The following is a 14176-nucleotide window of genomic DNA, read 5'->3' as shown; positions in this document are numbered from 1 at the left end:
GTAGTTAAACCGGGATAAACGAAACGCGAAGTAGCGAGGGATTACTGTAGTTGAAATATCCCATGTGCAAACATTTACATAATCAAGGTCAGATTACAGCTCTACTTTTTAATCTCTCTCTCTCTCTCTCTCTCTCTCTCTTAGCTTCTAAAATAAAAGGAATGTGGATCATTATCAGGCTTGCGCAAATCTTGCTACTGAGCTGATCATTTTAATCAAGTATGTTGGAGCAGGGAAACATTTTGGAAATAATCACCTACTACTAAGGCAAATGGGTCTAACAATCTTTATACGCTGAGGTGATGTCAGATGAGAGCACACCTCCGACCAGCCTCCCGCTCCTCACACGCCTCCATCGATTATTTATGAGTGGATTGGTCCGGTCTGGCTGAGCTGAGCAGAGCTGGGTGCTCACTGCTTGCGTCTCTCATTATACACACCCAAGGGGGACGGCTCTGACACACGCACACGCATCATCAACCTGTGCTCATCTCTTGCTTACATCACCCATGCAGTAGAAGATGAGCACGCATGCTTGCTGAAGTGCACTTTGTCGCCTTTACTGAGAGTGTGCAGTGTGCAGTCACAGTGTGACGAGGTGCTCACTTTGACTCACACTCAAGACTGGAAGATTTTTACAAAGGACTGATTTTTTTTGGAGTGTTTGTTGTGGGTAATGTTGGGATAATACCAGCTGATTTTAGGAGGTGAAGAATCAGATGATGCGAGTGAAAAGCAGATAAAAAGGTGATCTCAAGTTGTTCTTTGCATCAAAGCGACTGAGCCGGACGCATCGCTTCGCATGCTGCAGATGGTTCGAACCCTAGCCCAGTTCGGCATCGCACTGGAGGAAATGAACGAAGAGAATCTAGTAGATGAGGGAGGCGGAGGAGAGAGGGATGCTGGAGGAGAGGAACTCATGGACAGAACTGATGCTTTGGATCATTTCAGAAACAATAATGCCAATTTGAACGGACATTGTGCAGCAAGGCACCGCTCTAACGGAGAGGTACACTCTCACTTTTCTTCTTGTCCTATTGAACTCCATCAAGCTGGTCTGTCGTTATTCTTTTTATCCTCTTTATGTGTCCCTTGCTCTGAGGGATGTTGTTTATTTCTTCTCCCTGTAGGCTGTAATGGAATTAGAGCTGAAGGGAATCACAATAATACATAATACGCTCACATTGACTCCTCGCTTTTTATCCGTTTCTCCGCACTGCCTTCACTCTAACACATTCACTGACTAATTGTTTTAGTCACAGCATCCGTCGTGCATTATTTTATCATATGATAACTTTAAAGAATTTGCTTGCGAGAGAGCCTCTTATGTTATTTCAATATGTATAGGCACTCTTTTATTGACATAATACAACCTCTGCTAATCTCAACACTCAGCCTGTTAATCCACATACTGCATGTGTGAAGGACTCAAGTTAATCTTGTTGAGGGCAGAGAAATAGTAACGGATGATTTTTTTTTCTTCATATATGTATGTACATACTGTGTAAATCTTCCACACATTTAGATTACCATGCTGTGGTCACAAGCAGATCTGCTCGCAAAGCATTCATCGAATAATTAATCATTATTTCGGGTAGAAAGTAGTTATTGTAAGAAACACATCATTGATTTTCTTTTTTTAGAGTAGCACTGTGATTTTTTAAAATCATATTCTTTATAGTTCCTCACTGTACAATGAGACTAGTTAATGACATTAGCTCTTAATATTGCGAATGTAATTTGTAGATCACATTTTCAAATGAATTAATTAAAATCCCATCCATGGTATGCTCCTTTTGGCATTTTGGCTTCAATCACACCTATTGAATATACAATAATAATCACTCTTATACACACAAATGTGGGGAGCTAGGTGACACTTTGGAAGTGACAAGTGACAATACAAATGAGGTATTCGATCAATTGTGTGTAGCTGTCGATCACAAGAGTCTAGGTCACAGCAGCCTCTAGTGTGCAAACGTCAATTAGTGAGTAAGAAGACACCCACATGCTTTTTGTGTACGATTACATAACACGAGGGTGGCATGCTTTTGTTAGTAGCACATTTATCGAGGAATAAAAGCAGAGAATGGTTTATGGCTATGTAATTAGTTTGGGTGAAAGGGCAGCCTGTTGCTGCATCAGTCAGGCTGTTGCTATATGATGCAGTCAACAAGGGAACGGGGGTGGACTGTGGCAGGAAGGGTTTGATCACTAAGGTGATGTGTTGATCAGGTTGAACTGTGTTACTGAACTAGCCAGAGGCGTAGCCAAGCCGGGGCGAGCCGGGGCGGCGCCCCGGTCAGGACTCCCTGCGCCCCGGTTGTAAAAAATCGAGCTTTTTCGATTCTTCATTTTCATGCCGTTTTTTTCTTTCGGTCTTGCGCCAATGTGCTTGCGCTATTCTATGTGCGCGATGTTATCCATTCACCGTTTGCCTCCCGGACCCGGATGTTGTTTTAGCGATCAGCGAACGGCGTTGGTGATGTTCGATTTTTTTTCCTGTGGGCGTGCGCCCCTACTGGAAAAATTCCTGGCTACGCCTCTGGAACTAGCCAACTCACATCCGACTGCAAAACTGAAAACTTGCCTTAATGGACATTAATACTAACTTACACCGTATTATGAATTACCTATATAAGTGTACTGTTGTATTCTTTTTTTTTTTTTTTTATCTTCTCATCAGAACCTTACCAAAACAACACAAGATAGAATAGTCTTAACCAGGGGTGTCAAACTCTTTTTCTTTTTTTTTTTGCGGGCCGCATTGTAGTCATAGCTTCTTTTGGAGGGCCATTATGACCGTCAACCCAAATAAATGTATGAGCACCTCATATTATATACAGTAAAAGCTACAAAACAAACTGACAAATAACTAATTTTCAAATCAGATGAGTAAAAACTGGTCAAATATTGAACAAAAAATATATTATTAAAAGTGAAGGCAATTTGCAATTCTAGTATTGACACACGAATTTGATGCACAATTTGTCCTCGCGGGCCACATAAAATGATGTGGCGGGCCGTATCTGGCCCCGGGCCTCGAGTTTGCCACCTGTGGTCTTAACTATTATCTAAAAATACAAACAATTAAGTAAAGAAACAATTAATTGCAGGAACTGGTCTCTAAAAAAATAGAGTGGACTTCGAATTATCCAGTTTCTGTCCTATTTACGGTTTTAGATTAGAGATTACTTCAAGTATATGTGAGGTAAAAACTTGCTACAACAAGTATAGCTGAGGTGAAGACAATGCGACAAAGACTCAGCCAGTCATTCAGTTGCTTTACCACAATCTATCTAATTGATTCACTGTCAGACATTTTAGAGCATTTTGACATTTTCGATACACACAGGATATAAGACTCAGCCAGTCATTCAGTTGGTTCCTGCAATCTATTTCATTGATTCACTGTCAGACATTTTAGAGCTTTTTGACATTGTCAAAACACACAGAATATGGTGGTTTTGTATCAGATAAGTTGTTTTCAAGTTTGGAATTTTTACTGGAGCAGCATTAGACTCCCATCCCCTTAGCGACTTGTCAATGCCATTCATTGGGTTGAGTTAAAATGGATTCTAAATGGTCTTCCTTTTTAGATTTTTTTTTAACTCAGCAAAGCAACGCAAAACTTCAGCATAAAAAAAATAAACATAAATATAGAATGGGGATGGGTACAAAAATATGAACGGACAAGCACATAGTCATAACATGACATCACACATTCAAGTAAACATTACGACCTTGGCTGTATGAAAACGCCATAAAATATGTCAAGTGGAGCCACAGGAGACATGATGCATGAACTCTTGGCTGTCTTTGCTCTGGCTCTGGTCTATGTTGTCATCCCTCTTATGATGTTTAACATGCGGTTTCAATCTACATTATAGAGGAAGGACTTGCTTCACTGTAATTTTTCATGAGCTTACAACGGCACACACACTTGTGTTGTTGTGACATTTCTCCTTCATGCAGGTGAAGGCTCTCCTTTTACTGTTCTAAACTAGTGATGGGTGAATCTACTCATCCATTCTTGTTTCTCCCTATCCCGCCCGTCAGCATTGCTGTTAATGTGTCTGAGGAAGAGAACAAAATTGACTCAGCAGCAGCTTTATCAGCGTAGTTCAAGTTCATCATTCAATTTAAGATAACTATCCTTATTGATGGAATATGAACAGAATGGAAAATGTCACCTTTTCATCCATGCATGCTAATCGAGGATGACACAACTCCAGTCACTAGCAAAGTCGCAGACACATTTTCACATGCTTCGTGATTATCAAACACAAGCACGGGCACAAGATGGTTTGAAATAATTCCCCCCATTTTAATTTGTTCTTGACACAAGCACTCCCAGCTAAAATACATTGATGAAAACTGGTCTGGATCAAAAAGTCTTTTTTTTGTTTTGTTTTTTGTTTTTAACAAAAGGAAAGTTGAGAGCAGGGGCACACAGTAGCCTCATAGTTAGCACATTTGTCTATTTCTTGTTTTGTGTGATGTAATTTTGCCCCAATGCATTCTGATTTAATGCGACAACAGTATATGGTTTGATATGCAGTCTATATACAAAGGCAAAATCCCTTCTTGCTTTTCTTAATGGTCTTCCTGAATTAATCTCCAGAGGTGTCTATACACTGAGTCAGACCTTCGCCGGCGTTACTATGGTTACTTGGTTGCTACTGAAATGGAAGTGGCAATCTTAGCATTATTTCGCCGCCGTCCGTGTGCTCATGCGTGCATCTGCAAATTGACAAAACTACAAGGAAACACAGACATGCCATCTTTCACGAGGGCTTTATAACCTAAAGCAGGAAATGCACTTGTTCAGTGATATTATATACACACACACACGCACACACACACAAAGAGTTCCTGCACAAATTTATTTTTCTGTTATTTATAGAGCCAAGTGGTGTTTGAGGGCCTTGTGTGATTATTTTGGAAGCTTCCCTTGAGATGCACACAATTCGACCCCATGACCTTAACTCACCTTGTTTCTGAAGAAAAGTATGAACGTTGAATATTTGTCACAGCCGTATGTGAATGTTACTGCTCTCTTATCAACATTAAGTGACGTTTGAGTAGATGGAGCATGAACACAAAAGGGCATCAATTAATAATAGTTGTATTATTTATCAGTCTTCTATCTTGTCAATATTTAGTATATATAAAATGCTGTTAAGAGATGGCGCAATTAAAAAATGTCTGATTTTCTGCTTTCATCACAGGACATGAGAAAGCATGTGATGATGACCCTATTGGACACAGAGAGATCATATGTGGAGTCACTACGCACTCTGATTCAGGTACCTCTATACACTGCAAATTACTTTTTTATGCTTCCTATTTTTTTTTACTATGTCACGCACATCACCGAGGACATAAATGACAAATGTAGGCAACAAAAGTGTTTTGTAATCTTCACTCATTCGCCCTAATCTGTTAACCTCAGCATGATCAGACCTCACTTGGTCGCCCTGCTCCTTTCCACACTCCATCCGTGACAAGATTTTCTTCAAAAATTGTTGTACCATGATTTTCTTCATAAAGAAATAAAAATAAAAAAAATTAAAAATTTTAAAAAAATTTAAAAAAAAATTGTACCCATGTATAATGCGCACCCCAGATTTTAGGACAATAAATTAGTTAAATTGTGCGCATTATACATGGAAAAAAACAGTACTCAAAGCAATGTAATACAATAAACCGGCTAATTCTACCATTACTACCGGGAACACTTCTTTCATTTTTACTTATAAATGGCATTGAGTTCACACAAGAGGCTAAAGAATGGTTCATGTATTTCATCTATCGGCCTGTGGTTTGAGCTTCTGTGCGTTGACTGGATGTGAACACGTCCATTTAATTGAACGTAAGTAAGTGTACGTATTCCGCTTCGCATGCCAATGGCACGTTTCCAAGGACCGTTGATGTTGTAAACTAGCAAAGAATATACACAAGAGGGTGCAAAATGTTCCTTTCAGCAGTCTCCTGTATTCCACAGCCATACGTTATGATTGTACAAAGCCCGCAAATCAAGAATGGTCTGTAAACGTCAAGCTACAAAAAGGTGCAATGTCAAAGCAAAGCCCTCTCAAAGAAGCCTTGATTTTGTAAACTGGCAAAGAATATACACAATAGGGTGCAAAATGTTCCTTTCAGCAGTCTCCTTTATTCCACAGCCATACGTTGATTGTACAAAGCCCGCAAATCAAGAATGGTCTGTAAACGTCGAGCTTCAACTTTGTGTCTCACAAATAGCTGGTGGGAGTCTCATATGTTTTGGGAAAGGGCAGACTGGTGTATCCATCCCCGAGTACAATGGCCAGACTTCCAGCGACGGGAATGATGTTCCATGACAGCGTCAGGGTGATGTTCTCGTGGCCCCTCAGTCCGTTTCCGTCATCGCAGAAGAAGTATTTGGATTTTTGGTCTCTGAGGTACAGCGTGTCTTTTCCTCGATAGACAGTCTTGTCCCAAAGCATCACCTGGTTCAAAGCATTTTTCGGTGTCGCGTACTCAGCAAACACAAAGATATAGAGCTGTAGGACATTCCAGTTGAATGCCGGCTGAAAATTGGCCGAAAGGTCAAAGGTGATGTAAACCATATCACAGGGCTCCCCGAATCTGGTCACGCTGTGGACTTTTCTCAGCATGACTTTGGTGACACGGATGTCCACAGGAACGCTTGTGTCGATCAACACGGTGGTGATATAACAGCCGAAGGCTAAGGTCAGCATGACGTTGGTCAAGAAGTCTAAACATTTGTTGGCTCTGGAACAAAAAGAGTTCATGGCTTCGAAGGTGAAGATCGGCACCAGTCAAAATGAGGCAAGTGCATCCGTATGCTATGCCAGCCTCTCTCATATGACACCGCTTTGCTCGGTATCGGAAGTGGCTTTCAAGTCAAAGTCAAAGTCAGCTTTATTGTCAATCCCTTTATATGTCAAGACACACAAAGAAACCGAAATTCCATTTCCTCTATGACACCTCGGTGCTCGGAGCGCGTTGCGGATTGGCTGTAGGTTCGCCAAACACGGAAGTGACGTTTGAAGCTTTCGAGCAAAGACATTTCACCAGCATTGTATTTATTTAGTTATTTTGCACGTTTGTGTCGCTCTATCCTATACCATTTCAATGTGCAACTTTGCCATCAAAGCATTACAGTTTTTTTCTATGTATAATGCGCCCCCATGTATAATACGCACCCTAAAAATGTCATGTTGATGCTGGAAAAACGCCTGTACCCATGTATAATACGCACCCAAATTTTGACTCCTACTTAAGTCCGTAAACGTAAAATTATTTCAGAAAAAAGATCATCTTTGGGAACAACCGGATGTTATTCTGACGGTCAGTATCACTGCGCATGCGCTAGCAAACTCGATAGTGAAGAAATGTTTCGGATTTGTGTAGGGTACATTTGTGCCAGCAAACGAGCAGGTGATCAAGCAAGCGTCTGATACGAGAGCATTGTGTTCGTATGGAGCGTGTTTGAAGTGAACAGCAGAGAAGAAAGCGCATCTGTAATGGCGGCCTCTGTATCATATCCGGATTTAAAAAAAAAAAAAAAAAAAAAAAATTGTACCCATGTATAATGCGCACCCCAGATTTTGGGACAATAAATTAGTTAAGTTTTGCGCATTATACATGGAAAAAACGGTAATTTGAATCCATCTAGGGTGAATCTAATTTACACTCTGCGGTATTGTTATGCTGTGCGGCATACAGAGAGGCAAACTAAACACATGCAGGCATTTTTGGGGGAGACGCCAGACAGATGGGTATAAAAATAGTTCTCCCCTGAGCTGAGTCAGAGGGGGGTTGGGTGGCTTGCTCAAGGGCACCTTTATATCATTGATTTGATATTGATATCACTCATGATGATAGTTTGAGGTTTCATTGATGATGTATTATTCATTATAGAGAAACATCCAACCATGATTGGATGTTTCTTCAAAATGAAGAATAATTAAAAATAATAATAATAATGATGATAAAACTCTGGAATATTCCCTGATTCTTAAATGGGCTGGTTCTGAGATGCATTCAAGGATTTATGCACATTGTGATTTTTACTCAATAAAAAGATATTTTTTAAAAAGGCACAATGATATCAAGACACCAATATGTTTACTCTCCCACTATTAAATCACCTTTACCTCAAAGATTTCTCTCACTCGCATCCACACACAAAATGCACACGTCACCCGTGATCATACGGCAGAGTCACCCTGCATTATGTGACCCTTTCTAACAAGCCTAATTCCGCACATTAGCGTACGTACGCATCCTAGGTTCACATCGCTGTACTTGTCCACGACTGTGCACTTGTATAATCATGTGTGGCTTTAAAGTGATAAAATCAGGCTGCGTTCCCATGGCGACTCGTGTTACCACAGTGACCGCAAACCAAAGCTGCAGACTCTTTAAAGAGAATGTCTTCATGCGAGACTGCAAGCTCTTAATGGATTTTGCAGGCTCAGAATTTAACCTTATTATTTTATGGATAAAACATTGTAACGTTTAAAAATATAGAAAACCACAGAGAAGGAATATTCGCATACTGGGATCACCTTTATTGTGCCAAGTCACCTAGATATCTAGTTGAAAGATTAATTAACTGTGCTTGCTGGTCTTTTTAAAATTTGTGTAAAATACAAAATTGTGTATCCATTTATTCTTCTGAAAATTATACAAAAAAAGAGCCTGCCGTTATAATAAAGGGAAAAACACAATCCGGAAGCTTCCCTAAATGATCAAATGATTCATTTTAGCTCCAGAGCTCTTATGTAACACACTGCTTGAGAGTTAATAAAGGAAATTGAAAAATGACTTTTCTGCCTCCTTCCTTGTCTTCCCCACTTGTGCCTGAACTCATCATCATTCTCATCCTTTGAATCTTTCATATGATATTTCCCCAAACAGTGGCCTCCGCTATATTACAGTTTATACGGTATTTAAAGTTTCGCTGCACTTTAATGAACCGGGAAAAAACTGCTTGAGCCGACTGGTGTCCTTATGGCTGAATGATTTTTGAGTCTTATTGATCTTTAAATGCCTCAATATCTGAGCAAGTGTTATGTAATGCTGAAAGTAGGTCACCAGTGGGTGGACCCGTTTGATCAAATATAAATAAAAGCTCTATGTGAACTTCCATCCCAGCCCCCCTTAGAGCCACGTAGGGTGTGCCAAAGATAAGACTGATACAAACGCACAGAGGACCAGTGGGTAGAGTACTTTCAAGTGAAATTTAGAGTACATTTCCTGCACCATGTGTCTTTCCATTGATGCTCCATTGACATTTTTTTTAAAACTTGCAATTCAAATCCATTATTATGATGTCAGCAGATCTCTTAACTTTCTTTGTATTTTTATGTGTAATGGCACCAACAATAGTGGAAGGAAATTCAACAACCATGAAACAGAAAATGTAACTCATTGTAATATAGTAAAGTACCTCCCTTCTCAGTACAATAAAAGTAATTCAAGTAATTCGATCGGCTGTATGGACAAATTAATATATAAACTCTCCAATAAACAGCAAGCTGTTTCAAAGATTAAGTAATTTAATTTTAGTGCAGAGTTTAATGTAACTTTATACTTTAGTTTAGTTTAGTTTAGTTTAGTTTAGTTTAGTTTAGTTTAGTTTAGTTTATTCACGCAATATCCAAGACATACAACATGATACAACAAACAGTATTACACAAGTAGTACTCGGACAGTTAAAAGTTATTTTTAAAAATAACTCTGTTACAGCTGAGTTTGCTCTAAACTGCTTTTGGTCACAGTGTATGTGTTACACAGTAATGACTTTTTAAGCGGTTTTGCTTCATCCCTCAGGGCTACATGCGTCCTCTTAAACAGCCGGACGGAGGCTCCATCGTGGACCCGCTGCTGGTGGATGAGATGTTTTATCAAATCCCGGAGATCCTGGAGCACCACGAGCACTTTCTGGAACAGGTAGACGGCTGTGTCAACCAGTGGCATGACAGGCAGACTGTTGGCAACCTTCTCATCCAATCAGTGAGTACAACCCGCTAATATCAATTTGCCTCAGGCCTCATTGTCTTATTATTATTACTGGGTGCATATTGAGTTTATTATATGCTTGTTGTCATCGGGGCGGTGTTTGAGATAAGCGCGTCTGTCTCACAGTCAAGAGGTTATGGATTTGAATTTCTGTTCAGGTCTTCCATTTATAGACCAGACCAATGATAAGTGAGAATCCTCAACGCAGTGACAGCGTATAATTTGTTTTTAACGTACGTAAACACATTTAAACCTACAAAATCATAACTTTGGATAACTTGTAAACATATGAACACAACAGAAACAATACAACACAATGTATAACATACATAATACATACAATAAGTATAAAATACCAGTGGCAGATGTAGAAGGGGGCTGCAGGGGCAATGACCCCCTCTGAAATATGCTTGGTTTATAGAATTATTGAGGTATGAGGTAGCGTAGCAGTGTCCCAATAAACGGGTAATTTTGGCAATGTCATTCAGGTTGTGGAATTCGTATCATGTTTCATCTGTGATCGCGAGAATGCATAGCATGCTGGTGATTTACAATAAGTGTCAACAACAGCTGACAAAAAAACTCATGGTAAGAAAGCTGACTAACTCCAGTAAGACACCAAATAGAAAGTAGTAGTACTACTACCCAATAGAAACAGGGTCTTCACGCTATGCTGTGCTCATTAGAAAAGAAAATGTGTGATTTTCCAGGCCTCGTTGGCGCAGTAGGCAGCGCGTCAGTCTCATAATCTGAAGGTCGTGAGTTCGAGCCTCACACGGGGCATGTGTTTTCATGGTCATTGTTAGAAATCTCTAAATTAATCTGTGTGGTTGGACTCTGTCGAGGGACAAAGTACATCGCTCACCTGTTTTCCTTTTCAGATTATTTTCTGGGTCTTTCAGTGATTTATTAAATAGACACGCTGGTTAGTCCCATCTTGATCTTTTGAAGACTACTTTCCATTTGGTACATGATTATTACTCCCTCAATGACTCAGAAGTTTGTGAATGGAAAGCAGTGGGGAGTTTGTCCTCATTTTACAAACAGTAGACAGGTCAACCCCCCCAACTATGTTGATTAAGGGAGGGCAATTCAGGACAAACATTGCGGTCTCTTTTAAGATCACTCCCTCTCTCTCTTTTCTATTCTTGTGGAGAGAGAACAGCTAAGGGTGTTTTATTTGTAGTATATCTTTATGGAAAGAAAATTTTGTGCAAACTGACTTTTAAAATGACAAATGGAAACTCAATCGAACAATAAAATTGTTTCAGAAATCATCCCAAACAATTTTTTTATACCTGCAATTTTCTTTTAGTTTTCTACAGGCAGTACGCATGAGTCACATTTGTGTGTATGTCATTTATTGTGTTTTCAAGTGCACTCAAAAGCCTCTGTGTCCTCCTTTTCTTTCCTCTAGTTCTCCAAAGAGACTCTGGCAAATATGTATTCAGCCTACATTGACAACTTTCTGAATGCCAAAGATGCTGTGAGGATTGCTAAGGAAGCCAAGCCAGCCTTTCACAAATTTCTTGAGGTGAGCAAAAAAGTGGAGCCAGTGAAAATTTGTATTATTTGTTTTGGATTGGTTTGTTTTTCAATGTAGTATAGAAGCTCTATTTATGTTCTTGAGAGTGGCAAATCCTTGCTCTGTAATTGCAAATGCAATTAGCAATTGTTTTCAATTAAACCAGGTTCTATCAGAATGTTCAGGTCCAGTATTGGATAATAAAAAAACGGTAAATCAGACAAAAATGTGCAAGCGTCATCCGATATACTACGTACATGGACCTTTCAAAGTCAGTAGGTTTGTGTCATCCCTTTCCTCACGTCCTTTCCGTTTTCATTTCCAAAGCAAAATATGCGCGAGAACAAAGAGAAGCAAGCCTTGGGTGACCTGATGATCAAGCCGGTCCAGAGGATCCCTCGATATGAGCTTTTGGTCAAGGTGAATTCTCTTATGAGCTAACGCCTACGACAGTGTCTGTCAGCAACAGTAAGGATGTTCCGGATATTGTGTGTAGGACCTTCTGAAGCACACCCCAGATGACCACCCGGACCACTCCTTCCTGTTGGATGCCCAGAGGGACATCAAGCGGCTGGCAGAGAAGATTAATAAAGGTCGTCGCTCTGCTGAGGAGGCGGAGAGGGAGGCCAGGGTTATCCAGGAGATTGAGGCGCACATAGAGGGAGTTGAACATGTGAGTTTTTCATTTAATTCTCATCTTTGTTTGTCAGTGCTTCATTGTAAGGCAAATTATTATCTCCTCCTTTTCCCTTAATGATGACTTTTTTTGTCAAAGGCTTGGATTTATGGTCTGGTCAAATTGAATGTTACCAACCTCCCTACTAGTTTACACGAGTACACCGTAATTGTTATCCGTCACTGTAGTAGGATATATGTATATATTTTTTAATTATGCACCTAATTTAAGTAATCTATAGTCTTGTACAACACTGCATTTAATTTAAGTAAACTATAGTCTTGTACAACATTTCACTCTTTAACATTATAATGATACTTTTTCTAATTCTAATTTTCTCATTTCTAAATAACCTTTTTAATTTAACTCATATTTGTTTATTGATCGCTTGAAAAAAATTAAGTAGATTGTAGCTCTAAAAGTAATCAAAATATCTGCCACTGGTTTATCTTCATAGCTCCTCAATATTTGTTTATATTTTAAAGAAATGGGACGATGCAACGCATTTTATCATTAGCTTTTTTTTCAGATTTTGAATCCCCAGAGGAAGTTCATCAGACAAGAGATGGTTATGGAAGCGGTAAGAATTGGCTTTTCATTCATGTATGTATGCGTCATCGTTCTGCGATTTTCGGGGAAGAATGCCTCCCTAACTGAAGTAAATGAATGAAAAAAATTTTTTAAGAAAAAATATTAGATTTCCAAAATGTCGCATCTTATTATACATTTCACAAAGCGTATTCTCTGACTGTCAAAAACTAACCGAGTTTATTATTCCTGCAGAAAACTGTAGGCGGGAAGAAAGACCGTTCCCTGTTTCTCTTCAGTGATTTGATCATCTGCACCACACTTAAGAGGAAGTCTGGATCACTGAGACGCAGCTCCATGAGCCTGTATGACATCAAATACACAAGCACGCACCCCGACACATGCATACTGTAGAGCACCAATTACCCCTGAGGGCCGCCAAACAATCTTTACTTGGATCACCTCCTTATCAGACATCCACATTTCCATAAATATATATATTTTTTGAACCCCAAAGTGGGTTATTTTTAACCCAGCATTTATAAGAGTGTATATAATAATTAATTAAGATACACCACGCCTTACTGAATTGCATGGTGCATCATCCACTTGGATAAAATACATACAGGTTTTCCCCTTAGGAAAAGAAGAAGAGATAATGCCACTAGGTGGCTGTAGTAGACTCTTACTGCACCACCATGTTGCAGTAGCATTAACATGACGTCACAGAAGATGTGTAAAGCTGAAGTTATTAGTGGAATGTAAAAAGAACGTGCTGATGATTGATGTCCTGAGTCCCTAGCTAAAACTTCAAAACATGTCATCTTAACGACAACAGATACTCATTACAGGCTAACTGAGGTCGTTGGAAAAATAGAGAGTACCACAAATTTTAAGTAAAACAATAAATAATCGTAGTTCCCACAACCACTTTCCACTATAAGTAATGCAGTTTTTTTTAGATGTTTGGCATCCATTTTTTGTCTCTGCAGCTGAAGCTCATGTCACGTATTTTATGTTGCTGTCTTGTCTCTCAGATACTCTGCCGCAAGTGTCATTGATACGTCGAGCAAGTATAAATTTCTGTGGAAACTTCCACTGGAGGACGTGGAGGTGGTAAAAAGTAAGACACGTGACTTCTTGTCATCATTGAATCTTCCAAGTTTATTGATATCAAAATCAAATTTATAAAACGACCATCTCGTCTACATTTTCTTTCCCTCTCTGCTGCACCAGGTTCAACTCAGACGGCAAACAAAGAAAACGTCCAAAAAACTATCAGCCGACTTGATGAGGATTTGAGCACGTTGGGTCAAATCAGCAAATTGTCAGAGACCCTCAGCCTGCCACACCAGGTACTGTGTACTTACTCAACTCATTATTCCATTTTATTTTATTACTTTATCATTTTG

At 39.5% G+C, this 14176-nt stretch overlaps 2 protein-coding genes and 1 non-coding gene across 3 annotated transcripts in view; 2 read left to right on the top strand and 1 right to left on the bottom strand.

Annotated features, from left to right (window-relative positions):
• The window catches only part of LOC133155109 (rho guanine nucleotide exchange factor 17-like), a 41518-nt gene that overhangs the window by 20596 nt on the left and 6746 nt on the right, over positions 1–14176 (top strand). Inside the window, exons 2-10 of the mRNA XM_061280128.1 lie at positions 5232–5309; positions 9847–10029; positions 11453–11569; positions 11888–11980; positions 12057–12233; positions 12766–12816; positions 13020–13129; positions 13802–13887; positions 14001–14119. Coding sequence (XP_061136112.1) covers positions 5232–5309; positions 9847–10029; positions 11453–11569; positions 11888–11980; positions 12057–12233; positions 12766–12816; positions 13020–13129; positions 13802–13887; positions 14001–14119 — 1014 coding nt within the window. The remainder of the gene's footprint in view (positions 1–5231; positions 5310–9846; positions 10030–11452; positions 11570–11887; positions 11981–12056; positions 12234–12765; positions 12817–13019; positions 13130–13801; positions 13888–14000; positions 14120–14176) is intronic.
• On the bottom strand, positions 6255–6797 carry LOC133156225 (signal peptidase complex subunit 3-like). Its single transcript, XM_061282050.1, has one exon. It carries the CDS (start codon positions 6795–6797, stop codon positions 6255–6257), a length of 543 nt encoding a protein of 180 aa, XP_061138034.1.
• Positions 10746–10818, top strand: trnam-cau (transfer RNA methionine (anticodon CAU)). Its single transcript has one exon. It is a non-coding gene; the product is annotated as a tRNA-Met (tRNA).

This window comes from Syngnathus typhle, linkage group LG6, assembly GCF_033458585.1.
Source record: "Syngnathus typhle isolate RoL2023-S1 ecotype Sweden linkage group LG6, RoL_Styp_1.0, whole genome shotgun sequence".
Classification (NCBI taxonomy): Eukaryota; Metazoa; Chordata; class Actinopteri; order Syngnathiformes; family Syngnathidae; genus Syngnathus; species Syngnathus typhle.
Note: the sequence above shows the minus strand (reverse complement) of the source record. Positions and strands in the feature narration are given on the sequence as shown.

What these genes read in the sequence shown, in the direction of transcription:
- LOC133156225 (XM_061282050.1), bottom strand. Translation starts at nt 6,797, where the DNA reads ATGAACTCTTTTTGTTCCAGAGCCAACAAATGTTTAGACTTCTTGACC.